This window comes from Oncorhynchus clarkii, chromosome 12, assembly GCF_045791955.1.
Source record: "Oncorhynchus clarkii lewisi isolate Uvic-CL-2024 chromosome 12, UVic_Ocla_1.0, whole genome shotgun sequence".
NCBI classification, from domain to species: Eukaryota; Metazoa; Chordata; class Actinopteri; order Salmoniformes; family Salmonidae; genus Oncorhynchus; species Oncorhynchus clarkii.
Window position 1 is genome coordinate 68,919,088 of NC_092158.1, and position 25,924 is coordinate 68,945,011.

The 25,924-nt window shown below is 41.7% G+C and overlaps 2 protein-coding genes across 3 annotated transcripts; one reads left to right on the forward strand and one right to left on the reverse strand.

Moving 5' to 3' along the window:
* The first annotated feature begins 5,265 nt into the window (after window positions 1–5,265).
* LOC139421115 (MBT domain-containing protein 1-like) lies at window positions 5,266–21,981 on the forward strand. 2 transcript variants are annotated; one of them, XM_071171666.1, is made up of 17 exons: window positions 5,266–5,433; window positions 6,473–6,674; window positions 6,873–7,006; window positions 8,686–8,818; window positions 9,030–9,112; window positions 11,703–11,820; window positions 12,099–12,233; window positions 12,596–12,684; window positions 12,929–13,163; window positions 13,452–13,507; window positions 13,610–13,714; window positions 13,837–13,984; window positions 14,160–14,242; window positions 14,620–14,854; window positions 15,323–15,394; window positions 16,886–17,080; window positions 17,342–21,981. In XM_071171666.1, the coding sequence occupies exons 1-17, from the start codon at window positions 5,413–5,415 to the stop codon at window positions 17,458–17,460; spliced, it is 2,163 nt and encodes a 720-aa protein (XP_071027767.1). In that variant the 5' UTR covers window positions 5,266–5,412; the 3' UTR covers window positions 17,461–21,981. The 2 variants fall into 2 exon arrangements, with proteins under 2 accessions (XP_071027767.1, XP_071027769.1); XM_071171668.1 differs by lacking the exons at window positions 5,266–5,433; window positions 9,030–9,112 and having other exon boundaries at window positions 6,485–6,674.
* Window positions 21,982–22,837: 856 nt separating this feature from the next.
* Window positions 22,838–25,488, reverse strand: LOC139421116 (nucleoside diphosphate kinase B-like). The gene is made up of 5 exons (XM_071171669.1): window positions 25,370–25,488; window positions 23,830–23,959; window positions 23,650–23,751; window positions 23,380–23,492; window positions 22,838–23,135 (listed from the first exon to the last, which is right to left on the reverse strand). The coding sequence occupies exons 2-5, from the start codon at window positions 23,953–23,955 to the stop codon at window positions 23,018–23,020; spliced, it is 459 nt and encodes a 152-aa protein (XP_071027770.1). The 5' UTR covers window positions 23,956–23,959; window positions 25,370–25,488; the 3' UTR covers window positions 22,838–23,017.
* Window positions 25,489–25,924: the final 436 nt, after the last annotated feature.

Here is a 25,924-nt window from a genome sequence, read left to right on the forward strand (position 1 = left end):
GCACTATGATAAAACTGGCTCTCATGAGAACTGCCATAGGAAAGGAAGACCCAGAGTTACCTCTGCTGCGGAGGATAAGTTCATTAGAGTTACCAGCTTCAGAAATGGCAGCCCAAATAAATGCTACACAGAGTTCAAGTAACATACACATCTCAACATCAACTGTTCAGAGGAGAGTGAATCAGGCATTCATGGTTAGTGGGACTATAATTTGTTTTTCAACAGAACAATGACTCAACACACCTCCAGGCTGTGTAAGGGCAATTTGACCAAGAAGGAGAATGATAGAGCACTACATAAAATAAATAATATATAAAAAATAAATGTATATATAATTGTAATGAGTAAAAATTCACTAGCAATTAATACACACACACACACACACACAGTGCATGAGGAAAGTATTCAGACCCCTTGACTTTTCCACATTTTGTTATAAAAATGTAAAAAAAATGTAATCCCTCATCAGGGGTGGAAGGTAGCCTAGTAGTTAGAGCATTGGGCCAGTAACCGAAAGGTTGCTGAATCAAATCCCCGAGCTGACAAGGTAAAAATCTGTTGTTCTGCCCCTGAACTAGGCAGTTAACCCACTGTTCCCCGGTAGGCCGTCATTGTAAATAAGAATTTGTTCTTAACTGACATGCCTAGTTAAATAAAGGTTAAATAAAATACATCTGCACAACCGATAATGACAAGGCAAAAACACGTTTTGAAATGTCAGAATGAAAACCAAGCCATGCAGAATTATCCGTAGAACTCCAAGACAGGATTGTGTTGACGCACAGATCTGGGGAAGGCTACCAAAAAATGTCTGCATCATTGAAGGTCCCCAAGAACACAGAAGAACCTTTGGAAGCGACTACAGCCTAGAGTCTTCTTGTGAACACTACAAGCTTGGCACGCCTGTATTTGAGGAGTTTATCCCATTCTTCTCAGCAGATCCTCTCAAGTTCTGTCAGGTTGGATTGGGAGCGTCCGGGCTCTGGCTCGGCAACTCAAGGAAATTCAGAGACTTGTCCCCAAGCCACTCCTGCAGTGTCTTGGCTGTGTGCCTAGGGTAGTTAACCTGTTAGAAAGTGAACCTTCACCCCAGTCTTCAGCACTCTGGAGCAGGTTTTCATCAAGGATCTCTTTACTTTGCACTGTTCATCTTTCCCTCGATCCTGACTAGTCGCCCAGTCCCGGCTGCTGAAAAACATCCCCACAGCATGATGCTGCCACCACCATGCTTCACCGTAGAGATGGTGCCAGGTTTCCTCAAGACATGACACTTGGCATTCAGGTCAAAGTGTTCAATCTTGGTTTCATCAGACCAGAGAATCTTGTTTCTCATGGTCTGAGAGTCTTTAGGTGCCTTTTGGCAAATTCCAAGCGTGCTGTCATGTGCCTTTTACTTCTGTCTGGCCACTCTACGACAAAGGCCTGATTGGTGGAGTGCTGCAGAGATGGTTGTCCTTTTGGAAGGGTCTGCCATCTCCACAGAGGAACTCTGGAGCTCTGTCAGAGTGACCATCAGGTTCTTGGTCACCTCCTTGACCAAGGCCTTTCTCCCCTGATTGCTCAGTTTGGCCGGAAGCCAACTCTAGGAAGAGTCTTGGTAGTTCAAACTTATTCCATTTAGGAATGATGGAGGCCACTGTGTTCTTGGGGACCTTCAATGCTGCAGACATTTTTTGGTACCCTTCCCCAGATCTGTGCCTCGACACAATCCTGTCTCGGAGCTCTACGGACAATTCATTCAACCTCATGGCTTGGTTTTTGCTCTAACATGCACTGTCAACTGTGGGACCTTATATAGACAGGTGTGTGTCTTTAAAAATAATGTCCAATCACTCGAATTTAACACAGGTGGACTCCAATCAAGTTATAGAAACATCTCAAGGATGATCAATGGAAACAGGATGCACCTGGGCTCAATTTTGAGTCTCATAGCAAAGGGTCTAAAACTGTTTTTTGTCTTTAAAACATTTGAAAAATTCAAAAAATCTGTTTTCACTTTGTCATTATTGGGTATTGTGTGTAGGTTGATGAGGGAAAAATGTATTGAATACAATTTTAGAATAAGGCTGTAACGTAACATAATGTGGAAAAAGTCAAGGGTTCTGAATACTTTCCGAGTGCACCATAAACAAATTAGCGTTTTGTTTAGCTAATTGTTTATCTCGCGAATTCGCGACAGAAAAAACCCACCCAATATAGCTCCAGTAAAATGGATCATATCTTTGAACGGTTTGGGCTAGTGATACACGGTTTTCAGTAAAGTAATGGTGAAACCATGACAGTCACAAAGCTGTTCTCTATGGCATACTACTTAGTGTGTAAGTGATGCACCGTTATGGAACTAATTTTAGACATACAACCTGCAATTGTGCAGTTTTTAGACCATCAAAAGGTTTCGGCCCCGGAAGTCCAGGGCTAAAGATGCCATTGCCCTGCACCCACCATAAAGCTCCACATCCCATTAAACACACCCATGAGTTTCATTGTAAATGTAGAGGCTATTGGACAGACAATAATGGGTCAATTACCTAAAATGTATAGCTTTACATTTGAATAATTGGGAATGTTTTATTTTGATTTGCAACCTCATATGATGACCTATATGGTATGGCCAAATTTGGGCAACTGGTATAACATGCAAAGGGATATTTTACTCCATACATTTTCCCTGACACCCAAAAGTACTCGTTACATTTTGAATGCTTAGCAGGACAGGAAAATGGTTGAATTAACACACTTAAAGAGAAAATCCCTAGTCGTCCCTACTGCGTCTGATCTGGTGGACACACTAAACACAAATGCTTTGTTATTTGTAAACCAGATGGCACGATTTTCTTGTTTTTTACATTTACGGATAGCCAGGTCCACACTCCAACACTCAGACATAATTATTACGTCTGAATGTTGGAGTGTGGCCCTGGCTATCTATGTCTGAGTGTTGGCGTGTGGCACTGGCTATCCGTAAATTTAAAAAAAACAAGAAATGATACTTAAGTATATTCAAAACCAAATACTTTTGAACTTTTACTCAAGTAGGATTTTGCTGGGTATGTTTCACTTTTACTTGAGTCATTTTCTATTAAGATATCTATACTCCTACTCAAGTATGACAATTGGGTCCTTTTTCCATGACTGCTAATACACAGGATATCAGTACCGAGTAGATGTGCAGGGGTACAAGGCAATTGGGGTAGATATGTACATTTAGGTAGGGATAACGTGAATAGGCAACAGGATGGATAATAAAAAGTAACAGCAGCGTATGTGATGAGAGTTGCAAAAAGAGTAAATGCAGATAGTCCGGATAGCTATTGGTTAACTATTTAGTAGTTTTATGGCTTGGGGGTAGAAGCTGGTCAGGGTCCTGTTGGTTCCAGACTTGGTGCATAGGTACCACTTGCTGTGCACTAGCAGAGCGAACAGTCTATTCCCAAGATTCCCAAGATAAATACTGTAATATATACTTTTTGATTAAATTTTTTTTTTATATCTTTAGTATTGCTTTGGGCATTTGCTGATGTATTCATCCAGCAAGGTCAAAGGTAATCTTCTCTACAGTGGTAAGGTTTTCTTCTGTCTGACTGATGCTGGTTAGATAGGCCTAAAGGTTTGACAGTTCTTTGCTCCATCAAGCACTTCTTTATTACTTCACTACTCTGTTGCAAACTCACTACTCTGTTGCAAAAGGTTTTGGCCACTGGGTGTTGAGCCATGCACCTCAGTGATGCTGGCCTGATCTACTGTGTCTAGGATGATAGACCATCCACTGCTTAATTCTTGACCATGCTCAAAGGGATATTTTGAGTATTTTTCATACCCCTCTCCCAAATCTCTGCCTTATTTCTTTATGAATTGATTTATAGAGTACACTGGGTAATCATTCAGAAATATATTGCATTTCATATAATGACCAACATTTCCATACTGGTTCAGACATACACTATATATACAAAAGTATGTGGACACCCCTTCAAATGAGTTGATTTGGCTATTTCAGCCACACCCGTTCCTGACAGGTATAAAATCGAGCACACAGCCATACAATCTCCATAGACAAGCACTGGCTGTAGAATGGCCAATACTGAAGAGTTCAGTGACTTTCAATGTGGCACTGTCATAAAACAAGTCAGTTTGTCAAATTTCGTCCATGCCCCGGTCAACTGTAAGTGCTGTTATTGTGAAGTGGAAACGTCTAGGAGAAACAATGGCTCAGCCGTTAAGTGAAAAGCCACACAAGCGCACAGAACGGGACCGCTGAAGTGCGTAGCACGTAAAAATTGTCTGTCCTTGGTTGCAACACTCACTACCGAGCTCCAAACTGCCTCTGAAAGCAACGTCAGCACAAGAACTGTTCATCGGGAGCTTCATGAAATGGGTTTCCATGGCCGAGCAGCCACACACAAGCCTAAGATCACCATGCGCAATGCCAAGCCTCTGCTGGAGTGGTTGGTGTAAAGCTCGCCGCTATTGGACTCTGGAGCAATGGAAACACGTTTCTGGGGTGATGAATCACACTTCAACATCTGTCAGTCCGACAAATGAATCTGTGTTTGGCAGATGCTAGGAGAACGCTACCTGCCCGAATGCATAGTGCCAACTATAAAGTTTGGTGGAGGAGGAATAATGGTCTGGGGCTGTTTTTCAAGGTTCGGGCTAGGCCCCGTAGTTCCAGTGTAGGGAAATCTTAACGCTACAGCATACAATGACATTCTAGACGAACAGTTTGGGGAAGGCCCATTTCTGTTTCAGCATGACAATGCCCCCATGCACAAAGTGAGGTCCATACAGAAATGGTTTGTCAAGATTGATTTGGAAGGACTTGACTGGCATGTACAGAGCCCTGACCTCAACCCCATAGAAAACCTTTGGGATGAATTAGTATGCCGACTGCGAGCCAGGCCTAATCGCTCAAAATCAGTGCACAACCTCACTAACGGTCTTGTGGCTGATTGGAAGCAAGTCCCTGCAGCAGTGTTCCCTCATCTATTGGAAAGCCATCCCAGAAGAGTGGAGGCTGCTATAGCAGCAAATGGGGGACCAACTCCATATTAATGTCCATCATTTTGGAATGAGATGTTCGACGAGCAGGTGTCATATACTTCTGGCCATGTAGTGTATTTACTGTAATGCATTATACTGTACGTATGTGCATACAGTACAGTAGATGGCGGTAAAGTACTTTAACTTGGCTAACCTGCATGCTATATAGATGAAGAAGAGTTTCTTGCCCAATCAGGAAATAGCGGCTGTATTCCGCGCCTGCGCGTTTGAAATATGATAATTTTGTTGATATGCTATGCTAGCTAGCTAGCGGAGTTTATTTTTGCATGTTAGGTTACCATTAACTTTCCTCTCTTCACTGTCTCGCCACTGTATCAAGAGAAAATAGAAAACGCTCTGCATGAAGGGCTGATGGAAAACGCAAGAGATTTGGTGAGCGCTATTATTGTGTTCTGTGTACATATCTGGTGTAATCCTATTTCCCCTTTCTTTGTTGTGGTTGTCAGACTGCAGCAGCTAGTTTAGCTAGGTAGGCGAGGCAACAGTAGTGCCAGCTAGTTACTGTAGCCGCAGAAAATAAAACAGACAGCTTTATTCCAGCATTGCCAGCCTTTCAATTGTTTAATAAAGCTAGCCGTTGTTGATGGCAAGCTGTGGTGCTGCATCTTCAACAATCTTCCAACCTTCTAGGGCAGCTTGTCCGCTTGTATAACGGCGCAAGATTCAGCAGCTACCATTAACGTTACGTTAGCTGGCTAGCAAATCATTGCAAGAAGGCAGGCCCGTCATGTTAAATAGACCGCACTGCAGTGATTTTTGACGCTGTATTGTGGTGTCTTGCAGACTAATTCCTGGGATATCAGGTCATGAGCCAGCGCGTGCAGCTGTCATTTCAATATTGTGCTTTGGCAACAGAGGTTCTGAATAGAAAGGGGGCGGTGCACCACCGATGACATTAGCTATCGGTTACTGCAGTGCAAAACGTTTGGCATGTAGCTTACAATATGTCGCTATTTTGATCACTGAGAACAGACTTGTTTTAGTGTAAAAATGGTAGGTGAGCTACCACCAGATATGTGGTGGTGGGTGTTACGGTTATAATTGGTTAACATGTTGAGCTCTCAGCAATTTCCCTTATGGTTCAATGCAGTGTTATTCATAGATTCATTAATTGGTATGTAGCTATTGAATTGACATGTTATACTTTCAAAATCCCCTTCACTCTTCATCCGAATTATGTCCGTGTTGCATGGAAACATTGCACATAGGCTACATATCCTCTTGGACCTCTATATGAACGCTTATCTAAAAAGGTTTATGGATGCAGTGATTGCTTTGCCGTTTTCAGATTTTTTTTTATCAGCAGTAGGTTATCATGCAAAGCAACCACCTGCAGTGGCATGCGGGTAAGTGAGACTGCATTGACTGCACTGTGCTATCTATATCTGACACAATCCTCTCTCTCCTACAGGCTGAACGGACTGTTCGTTCAGAAAGGAAGAGGCGGGACTCGTTTGGGATGTTCGATGGCTATGACAGCTGCAGTGAGGATTCTAGCAGTAGCTCGAGCTCTGAGGACAGTGATGAAGAGGTGCCCTCCCTCCCTGCCAGCCTGCCCATCATCAAGACCAACGGCCAGGTCTACACCTACCCCGATGGGAAGGCAGGAATGGGTTAGTAGTACTGTGACTGCCTCTGCCTATTGAACATAACCACTGATGACCACTTATTAGAGGGAGGTAAAGGCAATAAATAACCACTTATTACAGGGTTGAACTGAGATTTTAGCATTCTATTATATGGCCATCTCTTCGACTGAACAGTACTCACAGCTCGTTATCCCTCGTGTGTGTGTGTTTCACTCTCCACAGCCACCTGTGAGATGTGTGGGATGGTGGGAGTGAGAGATGCTTTCTACTCCAAAACCAAGCGCTTCTGCAGTGTATCCTGTTCAAGGAGCTACTCATCCAACTCTAAAAAAGCCAGCATACTGGCCAGACTGCAGGTAACAGCAAACTGCACTAAGTCTACTTCTATTGTCCTTGTATGTTCCTCTATAACCACCATTTTTAAGTTGAATTGACATTGAAAAGTTGTGTAAACAGGTTGTATTTATTTCATTTTAATTCCTTCCTCTGTGCATCATCCTCTGTGCATCATCCTCTGTGCATCATCCTCTGTGCATCATCCTCTGTGTATCTATAAGTAGCTATGTTTCCATTAACTGGTCCAGTAATTATTTTTATTTTTATTTTTTTGACATTTGGAAAGTTTGTATAGAAAATAGATGCAACAATTGCCTGCTACATTGTGTTTCCATTTAACTATATTGTCAATAAAAACAGCTGGACGTAATGACGTCACACCAAAAAATATATACAAATGAAGGAGTTAGTGTTTCCATTAACCTTTAAGGCAAATTGAGCATTAATAAATTGTTGACAGCATGGATGCCCTCCCAACTATGTGTTTCATGTCTCAGGTAGCCCACAAAAGCCAGGATGGATATACTGCAATAATTTACTAATATTTGTCATATTCTAATAACTATCATGTTCCCACGCATTGCAACGGTCCGTTTCATTTCTATTTATTTATTTCACCTTTATTTAACCAGACAGGCAAGTTGAGAACCAGGCAGGCAAAGCAGTTTGACACATATAATAAAACAGAGAGTTACACATGGAGTAAAACAAACATACAGTCAATAATACAGTAGAAAAATAAGTCTATATACAATGTGAGCAAATGAGGTGAGATAAGGAAGGTAAAGGCAATAAATAGGCCATGGTGGCGAAGTAAATACAATATAGCAATTAAAACACTGGAATGGTAGATTTGACAGTAGATGAGTGTGCAAAGTAGAAATACTGGGGTGCAAAGGAGCAAAATAAATATATACAGTAGGGGAAGTGGTAGTTCTTTGTGCTATTTATAGATGGGCTATGTACAGGTGCAGTGATCTGTGAGCTGCTCTGACAGCTGGTGCTTAAAGCTAGTGAGGGAGATAAGTGTTTCCAGTTTCAGAGATTTTTGTAGTTCGTTCTAGTCATTGGCAGCAGAGAACTGGAAGGAGAGGCGGCCAAAGGAGGAATTGGCTCTGGGGGTGACAAGTGAGATATACCTGCTGGAACGTGTGCTGCAGGTGGGTGCAGCTATGGTGACCAGCGAGCAGAGATAAGGAGGGACTTTACCTAGCATAGTCATGGTGAAACTTGCATCCAGCCAACCAGAAACGTAAGGTGAAGCAGTTCAGGCATTCTTGAAATTCAGGACAATTGTTGTCCTGCAAAAAAAACAACACAATTTTAATAGTTGAAAAAATAGATTTAGGCAGCAATAGGTATTTAGGGTTAAATGTTGAGTAGATATTTTTTTTGTTAGGGCTACGTGAATGCATCATGTACGTTCTAAATTATTTTGCAATCCTGTTTTCGAAAAACACTGTTTCCATCATAAATTGTCGCAGTAAAGAAAGTTAGACAAAATATATCCATCTCAGTCGAACTGATACAAGTGTTGTTGATCTTCAGAAAATGTATCCTATAATCTGCCGTTTCCGTTACACACGTCGCAATGATTTCTTTTTGCCGAATAAACCTGGGACAAAGGAAACCTGCCTGGCTTGTATGATTCTTCTTCTATCTCTCTCCAATATGTGTTCCTTTATTATTATTTTCAAAGGGTAAACCACCAACGAAAAAGGCTAAAGTATTACAGAAGCAGCCTCTCATGGCGAAGTTGGCTGCCTATGCCCAGTACCAAGCCAACCAACAGTACCAAGCCAACCAACAGAATCAAGTCAAATCAAAAACGGGTAAGTTCCATGTAAAAGTCCATGACACGTGAAATGTATTTATTACCCATTACAAATGACTACAGTATAGGTGCAACAGTCTTCAAAGATGATTCTACTAGGGACTAGATTGAGATGATATCTTTCTCACTGTAAATAAAGAAGGTGATGATAACAAGGTGGTCGTTGATTGAGTTGTGTTCTCTCATGACGATACTTGTGGTGGTTGCAGTGATTCCTGTGAAAGGCTTTGATTGGGGACGCTACATAGGCACCGGCGACATTAACGGGGCACCCGTCGGCTGTTTCAAACATGTAAGCAACGCTCAGCTCAAACACTCCAAATGGTTGCTGGTGAAAAGTGACAGTGTGTGGAAGTCAGAACATGTAGACACAGCCAATATGGGATATCTTAAGTAACATTATACTTTTAAAGTAGAGATTACGCTCAGTGGATAAAAGATGCAAGCGTCTATGGTTGCCTCTCATGACGACTACTTATTAAGGGACTAATACTACAGTAAATACAAAGTAATTGAATTTCAGCTTGGGCCTTTCTTGGTTGTTATAAAGAAGTAGATTCTTCTAGATATCAGAATGTGTTGATTTGTAACCTGGTAAGATGTTTTATGCTCCAGTACAACAAAACTCAATAGAGAAAGTATGTTAGAATATACCTCATCCCTACTGACCCATCAAACAGTGTGATGAATAGCTCGTCTGGATGTTTTGGAAATACGGTGTCATTCTTCCTCTGGGGGGGGGGGGGGGGGGGACTCTGGGATGGCAGGTAGCCTAGCGGTTAGAGTGTTGGGCCAGTAACCGAAAGGTCACTGGTTCGAATACACAAGCCGACAAGGTGACAAACCTGTCTGTGTTCTTGAGCAAGGCACTTAATCCTGATTTGCTCAAGGCGCGCAATACTACTATGGCTGACCCTGTGAAACAACACATTTTACTGCACCTCTCCGGTGTATGTGACAATAAAACATAAATAAATAAATATATATTTATGTTTTATTGTCACATATACCGGACACTGTGTGTGTGTGTGTATATATATATATATATATATATATATATATATATACACACACAGTTGAAGTCGGAAGTTTACATACACTTAGGTTGGAGTCATTAAAAGTTGTTTTTCAACCACTCCACAAATGTCTTGTTAACAAACTATAGTTTTGGCAAGTCGGCTAAGACATCGACTTTGTGCATGACACAAGTCATTTTTCCAACAATTGTTTACAGACAGATTATTTCACTTATAATTCACTGTATCACAATTCCAGTGGGTCAGAAGTTTACATACACAAAATTGACTGTGCCTTTAAACAGCTTAGAAAATTCCGGAAAATGATGTCATGGATTTAGAATCTTCTGATAGGCTAATTGACATCATTTGAGTCAATTGGAGGTGTACCTGTGGATGTATTTAAAGGCCTACCTTCAAACTCAGTGTCTCTTTGCTTGACATAACGGGAAAATCTAAAGAAATCAGCCAAGACCTCATAAAATGTTTTGTAGACCTCCACAAGCCTGGTTCATCCTTTGGAGCACCTTCCAAACGCCTGAAGGTACCACATTCATCTGTACAAACAATAGCATGCAAGTATAAACACCATCAGACCACGCAGCCGTCGTACTGCTCAGGAAGGAGACGTGTTCTGTCTCCTAGAGATGAACGTACTGTGGTGCAAAAAGTGCACATCAATCCCATAACAACAGCAAAATACCTTGTGAAGATGCTGGAGGAAACAGCAACAAAAAGTATCTATATCCACAGTAAAATCAGTCCTATATCGACACAACCTGAAAGGCTGCTCAGCAAAGGAAGAAGCCACCGCTCCAAAACCGCCATAAAATAGCCAGACTATGGTTTGCAACTGCACATGGGAACAAAGATCGTACTTTTTGGAAAAATGTCCTCTGGTCTGATGAAACAAAAATAGAACTGTTTGGCCATAATGACCATTGTTATGTTTGGAGGGAAAAGGGGGAGGCTTGCAAGCCGAAGAACACCATCTCAACCGTGAAGCACGGGGGTGGCAGAATCATCTTGTGGGGTTGCTTTGCTGCAGGAGTGTCTGGTGCACTTCACAAAATAGAGGGCATCATGAGAAGGAAAAGTATGTGGATATATTGAAGCAACATCTCAAGACATCAGTCAGTAAGTTAAAGCTTGGTCGAAAATGGGTCTTCCAAATGGACAATGACCCCAAGCAAACTTCCAAAGTTGTGGCAAAATGGCTTAAGGACAACAAAGTAAAGGTATTGGAGTGGCCATCACAAGCCCTGACCTCAATCCTATAAAAAAATTGTGGGCAGAACTGAAAAAGTGTGTGCCAGCAAGGAGGCCTACAAACCTGACTCAGTTACACCAGCTCTGTCAGGAGTAATGGGCCAAAATTCACCGAACTTATTGTGGGAAGCTTGTGGAAGTCTACCTGAAACGTTTGACCTAAGTTAAACAATTTAAAGGCAATGCTACCAAATACTAATTGAGTGTATGTAAACTTCTGACCCACTGGGAATGTGATAAAAGAAATACATTTATTCTCTCTACTATTATTCTGACATTTCACATTCTTAAAAAAAGTGGTGATCCTAACTAACCTAAGGTGGAATTTTTACTAGGATTAAATGTCAGGATTTGTGAAATTGAGTTAAAATGTATTTGGCTAAGGTGTATGTAAACTTCTGACTTCAACTGTGTGTGTATAATTTTTTTTTTACATTGTTGAAGCTGCACTAATTGTGAGGATAGGTGACAATGAAGAGTATTAGCTTGCCATGATGCGTTTGGTTGTTTTAATTAATAGCAGTCATTTTTGAGCGGACATATTTGTATTGTGATGTCGTTCTCTATGTTCAGCGTGTGTTGTCTTCTCTGCCTTAGGTTCCCATGGGAACTTCTTGGGGTGACCTTGCAGAAGGGGTGAGGGTAGAGGTGCCCAATACAGACAGCGGCCTGCCAATGAAAGTGTACTGGATAGCAGGAGTTATCAAATTAGCAGGTAACAAAGAAGCCCCAGAGAATCCTCTTCACTCTGAAATGCACCTGGTTGGATTCATAGATGATGGGGTACTTTCTCTGCATTGTTTTCATCAAACTCTGTTTACACATAGACATGTTACACTTAGATGTAACCTACACACAATGCTTGGAAACATAGATACTTCTCTCATCCAACAATACTCCTATGATTCATTTTTAAGGGTATTTCCGGAACAAAATTTGGAGAAAATCAGTGGTTTTCCTAATCGTAAAACATCATTGTGTTTCTCTCCGCAGGCTTTAAGGCACTGCTACGGTACGAGGGGTTTGATGGTGACTCTGGCAGGGATTTCTGGTGTAACATCTGTGTCCCTGACATCCACCCGGTGGGCTGGTGCGCAGCAGGAGGAAAGCCCCTGGTTCCTCCCAAGTGTAAGAGTAACAGAGGGAGTCACTTAGAAAACACAGCCAGGATATTTGTGGCCATAAAGTTAATAATGACAATGCCTTTATTTTGCAAAGCACCTTTCCTGAATTATGCTCAAGGTCACCAAATCAGTGCTCAGTGCTCTTTTTAAACAAGGTACTGTATTTTGTTATGTACACGGCATGCATAGTCTGTTCTCTGAAAGGTAATTAGAACAAATTATAGTACCTTACTTTGTTTTGCCAAGATAAGGATATATGCTCTGTTACAAGTGGTGGGGCAAGTGTTAAGTCATTTATAATTTCTGACCTGTTTGAGAGAATCACTTCTAATCTATCCCAAACGTTGTCTGACTGTTTCACCTTAGCCATTCAGCACAAGTGCACCAACTGGAAAGCGTTTCTTGTGAAATGCCTAACAGGAGCAAAGACTCTACCTATTGATTTCTCCACCAAGGTGAGCTACAACTCTTCATCACAAGACACTCCAACACCTCACTCATAGTACAAACATGCATCAAATATCAATATGAGAAGATGAATAGGCTTGTATTATTTCCACAAATGCAATGCTAATAACCTTATGCCACTACCAGTACAAACATGCATTGCATGTATTATTATATAGTGCCATATGCTATAATGCCTAACTGGATTGTCAAGTAACCTTGTAGAATCTTCACCTCCTCACCCTTCCCCAGGTGCAGCAGAGCATGCAGTTCCCCTTTAAGAAGTTGATGCGTGTGGAGGTGGTGGATAAGACTCACCTGTGCCGGACGCGGGTGGCCCTGGTAGAGCAGGTGATCGGCGGTCGACTTCGGCTCGTCTACGAGGAGTGCTCGGACGGCTCGGATGACTTCTGGTGCCACATGTACAGCCCGCTGATACACAGCATCGGCTGGTCCCGCGGCATCGGACACCGCTTCAAGAGATCGGGTCAGTAACCATAGTGGGGAGGGCACGCGAGACTAGGCACGCGGGTCTGACGCATGAGGGTCTGACGCATGAGGGTCTGACGCATGAGGGTCTGACGCATGAGGGTCTGACGCATGAGGGTCTTACACATGAGGGTAAAGATTTGCTTAGTGTTTTAAGAAGCCTGAAAATCTCAACATGGGTGAAACACTTAGGCACTTTAAGATTCTAGTTGTTTCTGTATGATTTCTATGGACTTTTAGGGTTTGATTGTTGTCCATTAATGACCGATACTCTTCCTTGTTTCAGATGTTTCAAATAAACTTGATGGCCAAGTAGATGCCCCAGGACAGCTTTTTGTGAAGGTGAGTTCAAATAAAGGTTTCAATCTGCCACTTGACTCCGTTGATTCACAGATCTTTCTGGTCTCTGACATTTTGTTTGATACGTGGCACAATCTCTCTCAGGTGAAGGATGTTGACCAGAGCGGGGAGTGGTTTAAAGATGGCATGAAGCTGGAGGCTATTGACCCTCTGAATCTATCAGCTATTTGTATTGCTACTGTTAGAAAGGTAAGCCCTATAATCGTGATGAGAAATATGACTGACAGAGAAATGAGGGAAATAAAGACAAATGACATTGCACGTGTAACAGAGTTGTACACATTCACCCTCCCTGCCTTCTCTTCTTCCAGGTCTTGGCGGATGGATACCTCATGATCGGAATTGATGGTTCCGAGGCAGCTGATGGCTCTGACTGGTTCTGCTATCACTCCACCTCTCCCTCTATCTTTCCTGCTGGATTCTGTGAAATCAACACAATTGAACTCACCCCTCCACGTGGTACATACTGAATTACATTACATTGTGTGGTAAAAGCATAATCACAATTGTCTATTTGAGTTTATTTGTAGAACCAAGAGAGTGCGCACCACTGATTCTCACTTCACAGAGGCTATTTCAATTGGCCAGCCAGTTGCTGTTACTTGTAGCCTCAATAAGTAAGTCTTTTCTGCAGGGTACACAAAACTCCCATTCAGATGGTTTGACTACCTCAGGGAAACGGGTTCAGTGGCAGCTCCGGTGAAGCTCTTTAACAAGGTAACCTTGTTCAGCTTTGTGTGCTAGCTATTTTGCCTGTTAAGTCATTTTGACTCTTTACTTTTGTTCTCAGTCTGTTAGACTGAATTTGTTGTCAAAACCAACTACTTGCTGTCTGAGTAACCCTTTACATTTTTCATCTATTTGAAGTTTGATTGTTTATGCACTTTGGCTTTTTCAAATTGCTTGATTTCTGTCAGTAGTGTAGTCGTTACAGGATATTAGTCCGAATAAGAAAGACCAATGGCATCTGAGTGCAGTGAAGTTAAGACTAGTAGCCCACCAATGTACAACTTTGCTTGCTTGTAGTTGTAGTGTTATGAGAAATTCCCTGAGTCCACCAGCTGAATGTCCCCTTCTCTTTGTTGACTTTAAAGGAGGTTCCAAACCATGGGTTCCGCCCTGGCATGAAGCTGGAGGCTGTGGACCTGATGGAGCCCCGGCTGGTGTGTGTTGCCACAGTGACACGTATTGTATATAGACTGCTGCGCATCCATTTTGACGGCTGGGAGGACGAGTATGATCAGTGGGTGGATTGTGAATCACCTGACCTCTACCCTGTGGGTTGGTGTCAGCTGACTGGCTACCAACTACAGCCACCAGCTGTGCTAGGTGAGTTTTTTTTAAATATTCTGTTTATTGGGATTTTTCAGCATTTTTACACAAAGACAAAGATGGACAAATATATACATTTTCTTACTGCAAGGTCTGAACTAGCTCTAGCCTAGCCCAAAACAACCTTCTGGAAAACCAAGTCGGATTCTTAATTAGCATCATCCCCCAAATGATCTTGACTGTAATCTCCCAAATAACCAAAACTACCAATACAGGTAGAACTGCTAAATACAAAAAACACCCACCAAGACAGTCAAAACATCAAACTTAATTTAAGCAAAACACAGAAACCTTCAGATAACCAAAACACTGTGACTTTTACGCAAACCTTTAATCTGAAACCAATTCTAGTAATGTAGGAAAATTGAGCTAAATCATTGCATTTTTTTTGAACGAGTTGAGACGAGCTGTGCTGAACAAATGTATGAATGAATGAGTTGTTCTCTGGTTTGTGCTTTTTTTCAGCCTCTAGAGAGCTCCCTCCGAGTGTGACAAAGCAGAAGAAGAAATCCCAGCAGTACAAAGGCCAAAAGAAAAGTGGGTCATCCGTCCCCCCGTGCCTCTGCCTCCTCCCCCGCACCCTCCCCTTTCCCTCTTTCTTTCTCTATTTAAGGGCAAAGCTGCACTCACCGCCGGCTCTTCATGGTTGTTGCTCTGCATCTCTATTCACACCAAAACAGCATTGAAACCAAGTCAAAACCCTCCTACATAAGATTTCATGTTCGTACCAGTGTGAAGCTGTTACCTCAGGCTGAAGAAAAATCTTCAATGACTACAATAAAATACAAATCATTTGATTATGTAGGCCCATGGTGTAGATCTTTTTATAGTATGCTTGGTTTTTATGTTCTTTCAGTCTTTGTTAGTCATGCCAGACATTACATTAGACTGTAAACTCTCCTTCCAGACTCACATTAAGCATCTCCAATCCAAAATTAAATCTAGAATCGGCTTCCTTCACTCATGCTGCCAAACATACCCTTGTAAAACTGACCATCCTACCGATCCTCGACTTCGGTGATGTCATCTATAAAATAGCCTCCAACACTCTACTCAACAAACTGCATGCAGTCTATCACAGTGCCACCCGTTTTGTCACCAAAGCCCCATATACTACCCACCATTGCGACAAGTACGCTCTCGTTGGTTGGCCCTCGCTTCATACTCATCCCATCCGCTGGCTACAGGTTATCTACAAGTCTCTGCTAGGTAAAGCCCCGCCTTATCTCAGCTCACTGGTCGCCATAGCAGCACCCACTCGTAGCATGCGCTCCAGCAGATATATCTCACTGGTCACCCCCAAAGCCATTTCCTCCTTTGGTCGTCTTTCCTTCCAGTTCTCTGCTGCCCATGACTGGAACGAACTGCAAAAATCTCTGAAGCTGGAGACTCACATCTCCCTCACTAGCTTTAAGCACCAGCTGTCAGAGCAGCTCACAGATCACTGCACCTGTACATAGACAATCTGTAAACAGCCCATCTATCTACCTACCTCATCCCCATACTGGTATTTATTTATTTTGCTCTTTTGCACCCCAGTATCTCTACCTGCACATTCATCTTCTGCCAATCTACCATTCCAGTGTTTAATTGCTATATTTTAATTACATCACCACCATGGCCTATTTATTTCCTTAACTTACCTCATTTGCACTCACTGTATATAGACTTTGTTTTCTTTTGTTCTACCGTATTATTGACTATGTTTTGTTTATTCCATGTGTAACTCTGTGTTGTTGTATGTGTCGATCTGCTATGCTTTATCTTGGCCAGGTCGCAGTTGCAAATGAGAACTTGTTCTCAACTAGCCTACCTGGTTAAATAAAGGTGAAATAAATCAAAAATAAACATCAAGCTTTCCTGAATAACTTACATTTCTAAGACATTTTTACCTAGATTTGAATATTTCAATTTTACCTTATGTTATTAATCATCAATAAGTAGTCACGTCAAAAACAGCAAAGGTATAAGAGACATGAAGGTAACAGCAGAGCTGATAAACCATTTTACCGTTGTCTTGATTTTTAGAGAGGAAGATCCCCATTGGCAAGCGGCCAGTGAGTTTGTCGGGGGTGGTATTGAGTGGAGTGCCCCAGAGGAACCTATCTGGAGACGAGAACATGACCCCGCCAGACTACCCATCTCCTCCCACGCCAGCATCTGCCCCGGGGAACGCACAGCCTCCCTCGGCAGCCCAGGAACTCGGCCCCAACCGAAAGCCAGGTAACCTAAGCCACCCTACCAACTGAACTCAAATTAGAAACCCATGTTAAGCCTGGTAGTTGGGTAGGGATGTCCGCTGCTGAAACTGAAAAGTGTAGTTGTCCAAGGACTCTACCCCATCTCAACATCAACCATCTTGATAAGGCAACTTATTTTCTCCTTTATCTCCTGAGTTTTATAATTCTTCCTCTCCTTCCTGTCTTTAAATTCCCCATCTTTCCTACTTCTCTACTTGCCCTCTTTTTTTCTTTTTTTTTAAAGGGGTAACGCTGAAGGAGGAGGTTCAGGAGACGGACGAGTTCAACTTCCCGCAGGGCACAGCCTCTGACCTAGAGAACAACGGCTCCGGCTGCAGTTACTACATCAAACAGGAGCCCTGAGCCTCCGTGGGGCACTACTGCACCCACCACCGGAGGGCCAGCCTGGTGGCAAGAAGGAGCCTGTCCACTCCCTCCCTCTCCACAGCACCAGAGACCATGGGCCCTGGGTGGCATCCCCACAACATTAACATGGAAGGTCACCAAGTGCTCCAAGCTGTGCCCATAGAGAGATTCAGGACAGAGCGGCTCAAAGACTAGTTCCAAACAGACAGCGCAAACGGGGAGAGTAGAAAATAAAGGAAAAATGAGAGGTGCGTAAATGACAACTTTACGTTTCAGTTCAGTTTTTTGTACTTCAACAAAAAAAAAGTTTTTGTACGACTTTTTCAAATCCGAGATCTTTTTGTGCATCTCTCGTATTCGTTACTTTGAGGTAGGGTAATCTTTTGATGGATAAATTATGTGATGTTTGAGTGTATATATAATCAGAATTTCCAAAAAACAGGGTGTATGTACAGTTGAAGTCGGAAGTTTACATACACTTAGGTTGAAGTCATTAAAACTCGTTTTTGAACCACTCCACAAATTTCATGTTAACAAACTATAGTTTTGGCAAGTCAGTGGGACATCTACTTTGTGCATGACACAAGTCATTTTTCCAACAATTGTTTACAGACAGATTATTTCACTTATAATTCACTGTATCACAATTCCAGTGTGTCAGAAGTTTACATACACAAAGTTGACTGTGCCTTTTAAACAGCTTGGAAAATTCCGGAAAATGGTGTCATGGCTTTAGAAGCTTCTGATAGGCAAACTGACATCATTTGAGTCAATTGGAGGTGTACCTGTGGATGTATTTCAAGGCCTACCTTCAAACTCAGTGCCTCTTTGCTTAACATCATTGGAAAATCAAAAGAAATCAGCCAAGACCTCAGAATATAAAGAGCAATTCCCAAATGCCTGAAGGTACCACGTTCATCTGTACAAACAATAGTATGCAAGTATAAACACTATGAGACCACGCAGCCGTCATACCGCTCAGGAAGGAGACAGGTTCTGTCTCCTAGAGATGAACGTACTTTGGTGCGAAAAGTGCAAATCAATCCCATAACAGCAGCAAAGGACCTTGTGAAGATGCTGGAGGAAACCGGTACAAAGTATCTATATCCACAGTAAAACGAGTCCTATATCGACATAACCTGAAAAGCCACTCAGCAAGGAAGAAGCCACTGCTCCAAAACCGGCATAAAATAGCCAGACTAACGTTTGCAACTGGACATGGGGACAAAGATCGTACTTTTTGGAGAAATGTCCTCTGGTCTGATGAAACAAAAATAGAACTGTTTGGCCATAATGACCATCATTATGTTTGGAGGAAAAAGGGGGAGACTTGCAAGCCGAAGAACACCATCCCACCCGTGAAGCACGGGGGTGCCAGCATCATGCTGTGGGGGTGCTTTGCTGCAGTAGTGTCTGGTGCACTTCACAAAATAGATGGCATCATGAGAAGGAAAAGTATGTGGAAATATTGAAGCAACATCTCAAGACATCAGTCAGGAAGTTAAAGCTTGGTCGAAAATGGGTCTTCCAAATGGACCTAAGCATACTTCCAAAGTTGTGGCAAAATGGCTTAAGGACAACAAAGTCAAGGTATTGGAGTGGCCATCACAAAGCCCTGACCTCAATCCTATAGAACATTTGTGGGCAGAACTGAAAAAGCGCGTGCAAGCGAGGAGGCCTACAAACCTGACTCAGTTACACCAGCTCTGTCAGGAGGAATGGGCCAAAATTCACCCAACTTATTGTGGGAAGCTTGTGGAAGGCTACCCAAAACGTTTGACCCTAGTTAAACAATTGAACAACATTGCTACCAAATACTAATTGAGTGTATGTAAACTTCTTGACCCACTGGGAATGTGATGACGGAAATAAAAGCTGAACAAATCATTCTCTCCTCTACTGTTATTCTGACATTTCACATTCTTACAATAAAGTGGTGACCCTAACTGACCTTAGTCAGGGAATTCTTATTAGGATTAAATGTCAGGAATTTTGAAAAACTGAGTTTTAAATGTATTTGGCTAAGGTGTATGTAAACTTCCGACTTCAACTGTATGTCGGTATTGAATGGACTAAACCTTACTGGTAAAAAAAAACAATCACTCAGATATGAAGTAGAAACACCCCACCAATCAGCTTCATTACAGTTCCACACATTCAACTAAGATTTGAGCACCTGACCACAATCTCTGGATCTTGTGTTCCATTTGTGTGATAGCCAATCATGACTGACAGCTATCACTGGGACATTTACCATGAAGAATGTGGACGAGCCCCAAATCTCAGGTCGATCCTTTTCCCACACTATATTTCCCATGCCTTATTTAAAGTATGTTTACAAATATTACTCCTCTTGCCCAGTTGATTGCAGGCAAATTTGTCAAATCCAAAAAATTCTACTCTATGAAAAACAGGTCATTCACTGTGGTAATATTTAGTTCTATCATAGTTTACTACACAATGATATGCAAACCTTGACTCTTGTGTCAAATAGTACAGAGATCTATCTGAAATGTGTTATATCTAATGTATGTAGCATTATTCTACATGAATTATGTCATAAATTCAGAGCGATACTATAAATGTGAGTCAAGGAAATATTCAAGCCACTGTAAGAGTCGGGCTATTGTTCGTCATTATCACCATTAGTGTTTCATCACTTCACTACCATCAACAACATGAGAACCATTTATCTAAATAGAGAATGTACTGCCTTTTGTAAAAGAAAATCTTCAAAATAATGCTATGTTTGCTCTTCCTCTTTTAGAACTTGAATGTCCTGTTGCAAGGTAGTCAGGTTCTGGTCAATCCGCACATCAAGGTGATTTTCATGACAATTTAAATCACTTTGTGTGCATATTTCTTAGTAAGTGATTGGTAGGCTTGGGTTAAATTGTCACACTCACTGACTCATGGTTTTATTCATAGGCCATCCTTTCGTTGGGAGATATTAAATGAATGTCAATATTGATTTATAAAACAAAATATATCACATTAAATATTTATTAACAAAGCATACAGTATATAACAGAGCCAATTTACAAACATATGGTGATTTATTTTGTGCCATATGAGGGATTATAATCTACATACTTTATCAAATACCCACTGCACTCCATTGTCTCACTTTATATACCAGTAAGGTTGACAATTTACTCTCAGGAAATCTTAGCGTATTGTATTATAGGCTTCTTCGTCGTTATGGTTATTGAGAAAGGTGTTGTCATTGGCTGTTGGCATGCTGAAATTAGGCTTCAGAGATTGATGTGGTCAACAGTATTAACAAAATGTGTTAGTCCAAGATCGGTCTTTAAAGTAAATGTGTCACTTGGTAAACCATCTCGCTAATGTAGAGACCTATCTGAATGTGATACAAGGTCCCATTTCAAGTGGATTTGTCATATATTTTGTCTCTAGAGGTAGGATTTAACTGTCTGTCACTGTTTGATCATGTGTAGGTGTTTCTTGAACAATTTTTTTTTCTCTCCAAAAGTTCAGTTAAATGTTAGCTTTGTCGATTTGTCTTACTGTTGTTACTGTTTGTTTCAATGTCTGGCCCTGAGTGAAACTCAAACTAGTATTAGTCTCAATGAAAATGTACATTTTACACATTGGCTGGTGTAAACCAGCTCAGGTGACCATGGTGATGCCAAAGATTGCCTAAGGTCACTGTCAAGCAATAACGTCTTATCACAGTACTCTCCTAATGCAGTGAGATCCTAAGCTTTGAGCTGTACTTTCACTCAAACTTTAGACTGTGCATCAAAGACTGAATGGTGGAAATATACATTACATTATGTTAATATATGGTATGACTGTTTTGAGGTGACAAACCTTGTCTCCATCGTCCTTGTAACACATGTTAAACATGAGAATTAATGGTATTTGAATGAAGAAAAGAAACGCACAAAATATAGGGCTACACTATTCTGATCATGACGTTCAAATGCATTATTTCATCAATATTATAATCACTATAAGAAAACAAGACTTTGAGGGTGTGTTTGATAACCAAAATATGTGCATGCAGCAGTGTGAACATGTCCTCGTGTGCTTAACTAGTTGATCTTGGTTTATGTGTAACTGTTGGTCTTTGCACTAACATGGGTCTGTGTGCTTGTTTCTATTGTGAAACCCCTTCATTGTCTTTATGGTGCTATATATATATTTGATATTCATAACCTTTTAAGAATTAAATGATTTTCATAAACTGGCCATGGAGAAATTCAGTTCTCTTGTATTTTGGATACAACTATGAAAGATTTGTATTAACTGCCAAAACATTCTTTGCATGGCACTTGTGGGATAAATTTATTTTTTATTCATCCAAGTATGTTTTTGTTCCTTGGTTTCCATGGTAAATGTGCTGTGAACATGAAGTTTACTAAGCTACAGTATATCAAATACAAAAGTAAAGAAATGTTTAGATGTTTGCTTTCATTTAACATGTTTGAATTTTGCAGCATGTTTGTGGAAAAAGTAAAATAAATTTAATTTACTTTCTACACTGCATAAAAATATGCCAGCGTCCATTGTTTTACCTACACCATTAACGGAATACTTCAGGGTTATGACAATGAGGACCTAGACTTGGCACTCCGGTACCGCTTACCATGTGGTAGCAGAGAGAACAGTATGACTAGGGTGGCTGGAGTGACAATGATGGCCTTCCTGATACGGCCTGGTATAGGTGTCATTGAGCTAAAGTTGAGCCAATGCCAACTTCCTTCATACTGGACAAACATTCATCCACCAGCTCATTGGACACTGGGGAAGTAGAAAACATTCACTGCCCCCCCCCCCCCCCCCCCCCCCCAAAATCACTGTTTTAGACCTGGGACACCAGGTGGGTTCAATTCAGGTAGAACAGAAAATTAGCAGGCGCCAGACCTCACAGGGTAAGCGTTGAATACCCCTGCTATCGTTAATGTTACCAAGTTGAGCCAATTCAACAGGGAACCAATATAGCTGGCATATAGGTTAACATCCCACTTTGGCAAGTCAAACATCCAGAAGGGTGTAGTTGACAATACCTAACAATCACATTGCAAATATTTTCTGCACAAGATGCTGTAATGTTGCCCAAACAGTTAAGGTCTACCAAAACCTGTCAGGCTTGCCCAATGGAAAAGTATCAGAACTGTCACGGTTGTAGAATTACGCTGACCCAATTAGGTAGTACACCCACATTTAGACCCCGCCCCCCTCACAGCAGAGCATAATCAGCTATACTAGAGGGCACCCTGAACGGTAAAACCTTAAACGTCTTGCAAATTGTGAAGGATATCCAACAGCATTCCTTGCCATTTATGAATATGTTGAAGCCCCTTCAATATTAGCCCGCACTGACTGAACAGAAGCCAGACAATACCAATTCAAGAAAGCAACGCTTTAATCAAGTAAACTAGGCGAGCCTTGCATATTCCACTTCATGATTGTTTTTTTTATTGACATTTGTAAGTGCCTTCAAGTCACAAGGTACATTAACAATTCCAGATCAACAGCATTCAGAATGGTTTGCGATAAGTCAGTTCCAGTTGCAATTCCATTTTATTTACTCATACAGGAATCCATGTTGGCAGCTCTTGTACTCAACCACCTCCTCTGGCTTGAACCACAGGCCGATCTCCTTTTTGGCACTATCAAGGGAGTCACTGCCGTGAATGATGTTCCTGTAATGGCAAAAGGCAAATCAGCAACTCTGCATCATGTGGATAACAGACTAAGTTTATTGGAACTATAGCCACTGCAGAAGACCTCTACACAGAAAATCCATTACAGCATGAATATTTTAGTCAGATTCCTGGCCAACGATGGTCCACACATTTTTATGCTGCACCCACTTCTCAAATTGGTTTGGTACTTTACTTCTTCCCATATGAGATTCTGTATGGACAGGCATCAGTGGACACTTACCTGCCAAGCGTGATACAGAGGTCACCACGGATGCTGCCGGGCTTGGAGTCTGCAGGGTTGGTCTCTCCCAGCATCAGTCTGCCGTTCTTCACAACATTCAGGCCTTCCCAGATCTGAACACAAGGGGAGGGTAAAATTGAGGCTTGAGTGGAACAATACATTATATCACAATCACTGCTCAAGAGAACCTGAAGTATTGTGTTCAGGGTGGCATTAGCAGTGAGCGAGCATTTTGACGAGGCCTGCGAGTAGTGTCTGGAGGTTAGTTACCATGGCAACAACGGGACCAGAGTGCATGAAGGCGCAAAGGCCACCATAGAAGGGCATGTCCTTCAGGTCAATGTAGTGCTGCTTGACATGGTCCTCAGATGCCTGCAATCACAAAGACTCAGTTCAATGCCGTTGAATCCTACAAGACGCACCTCTGAAAAGATGCAGTTACTCACATACCTGGAGCATCTTCATGGCCACAAGCCTGAAGCCCCTCTGCTCAAAGCGCTTAATGATCTCCCCCACAAGCCCCCTCTGGACACCGTCGGGCTTGATGGCAATGAAGGTACGTTCGGTGTTTGCCATGGTGCTGCAACAGGAGGATAGAGATGGTAGTGGGCCATCAGTGAAATGCACTTTAACAATGAATAAACTGCCTAATTTGTGGTTGTGGATATGCAAATGGCCTCTGAATTGGATGGAGTAAGCCAGGCCACTCTGCACAATACATCAGCTCAACCTTTTATCAATGTACCGCCAGTTGACAGCTCTTCAATGTCACCTCGACTGCTATGGAGTGAACAGATGTACTGTACCTAGTGGGATAGTGGCCAAGGCCAGTACAAATCTATTCTTATCACCATCCTGCGGAAAGTATTCCCACATGCCCATTCCATGCCTATGGGGTATTTAGTATGAATTTGTTTCGTTGCCAATGCGCAACTCATGTTACATACATGGGCAAACGAGGGGTTTGTTTTACTGGTACTGTAGCTTAGTTAATGGTAGTGCAAAGTGAGCTCAGGCTTTAGCCGTTTTATGTTTAGATCTATGAAAAGTACGGTTCACTACATTCGACTGCAACCAGATGCTGCAGCAGTGTGACAATGCAGTGTTGAACTATAGCGCAAGCATAACTTCATTGGGCTTCTTAAAATAGAAATTAAAATAACCTACCGACTTAAGTACATTAAAATGACAATCATCTAATCAAATCACAACCACACAAACTGCGCACAGATAAGCGAATTTGACAGAAGTTAACATTTTAAATCGACATTGTGTTTGAATGACCAACGAAAAGCAGTTCACGTTAACTGGCCATGTCCAGATTTAATGCATATCCGAGTTACTGACATTAACTTTCTAAGCGAGCTACGGAGGACGTTAAAGAAATGAACTTGAGCACATCCCATTGTTGAAAGCAGCCATATTTAGTAAATGCCACATGGCCCGGTTTGCCACTGCCGTTAGTCGAAATAAATTCCAAGTAGATTAAAGTTGAATTGTCAAGTATTTGCCACCTACAACTGAGCTTATTGTAACACGAATAAATTGGCTTAAGGTAACCTGCAAGGCTTAACTAGTTTGCTTTGTAAATTAACTGATAACACCACGCAAGCCAATCACGTCCGGTGAAACTGAAATGCACATCCCCGGTATTTACGAGATAGCATGCTATCGATAGTTAATATATGACTGATCCAAGTCATTGGTTTACTATTAGGATGGGACTTAACTTTAAAGCGTCACACAATGCATGTCAATTAGCTAGCGAGTGGGGTAGAAATGGGCGAAGAACCAAGCCGTTACGTGGCATCCTAGCTAACAGTTGGCTAACGTTAGTCAATGTGAAAGGCAAAACACAAGCGAGACCTATCCACCAACTTCCTAAAAGCATGAAAGGAATAGACCCGACAACGATAAGACGCGTAAAACACAGCGCTGTGATTTAATGCAAAATTAAGGGAGTTGTGGCGCCACCATTCAAGTAGCATACCTTTAAAGTTGAGATGAAGAGACTGACAGAAGACCCAGGAGACAACCGTTCAAGGCAGGGAAACAATCAGTAAGGACAAGAATTGATGACAGCTAGTTTATAAAGGCTGCCGAGTGAATGGGTGGGGCTTGGATGAGGTCAAAAATGGATTGACATGTTGCTTGCCTATTAATCACCAATGTTATTTTGTGCATTCTAGCGCCACACAACAGTTCAAGGTGATATCGACATGTGCTGTCAAATATTCGAGTCTAGACAATGGGAAGTGCAAATGATGTACCATCGCAACACCAAAGGTTGATATCAGCAGACTAACCAAAATGGTATCTTTTGCAAAGGGTGGGTGTAAACAGGCGTAGGTGTAAATATATAATATATAGCCTCACATTTTACAAACACTCTTTGAAACAATTTCCTTTACCCATTTTTAATTAAGTCTGCTTGTGGTGGCCGAGGCATATGTTATTTTTTTTATGAAGCAGACTTTATTTGACTGGAATAGTGTCTAGTCTAGTAACTGTTGTTGGCATTTATGCAATAATGCTTGAGAACCCG

Coding starts and splice junctions, on each gene's coding strand:
- LOC139421116 (XM_071171669.1), bottom strand. CDS start 23,955: ATGGCAAACACCGAACGTACCTTCATTGCCATCAAGCCCGACGGTGTC. Junction 23,752..23,829: donor TGGCCATGAAGATGCTCCAG/GTATGTGAGTAA, acceptor TTGTGATTGCAG/GCATCTGAGGACCATGTCAA. Junction 23,493..23,649: donor CTGGTCCCGTTGTTGCCATG/GTAACTAACCTC, acceptor CCTTGTGTTCAG/ATCTGGGAAGGCCTGAATGT.
- LOC139421115 (XM_071171666.1), top strand. CDS start 5,413: ATGGAAAACGCAAGAGATTTG. Junction 5,434..6,472: donor TGGAAAACGCAAGAGATTTG/GTGAGCGCTATT, acceptor TCTCTCCTACAG/GCTGAACGGACTGTTCGTTC. Junction 12,685..12,928: donor CTATTGATTTCTCCACCAAG/GTGAGCTACAAC, acceptor ACCCTTCCCCAG/GTGCAGCAGAGCATGCAGTT.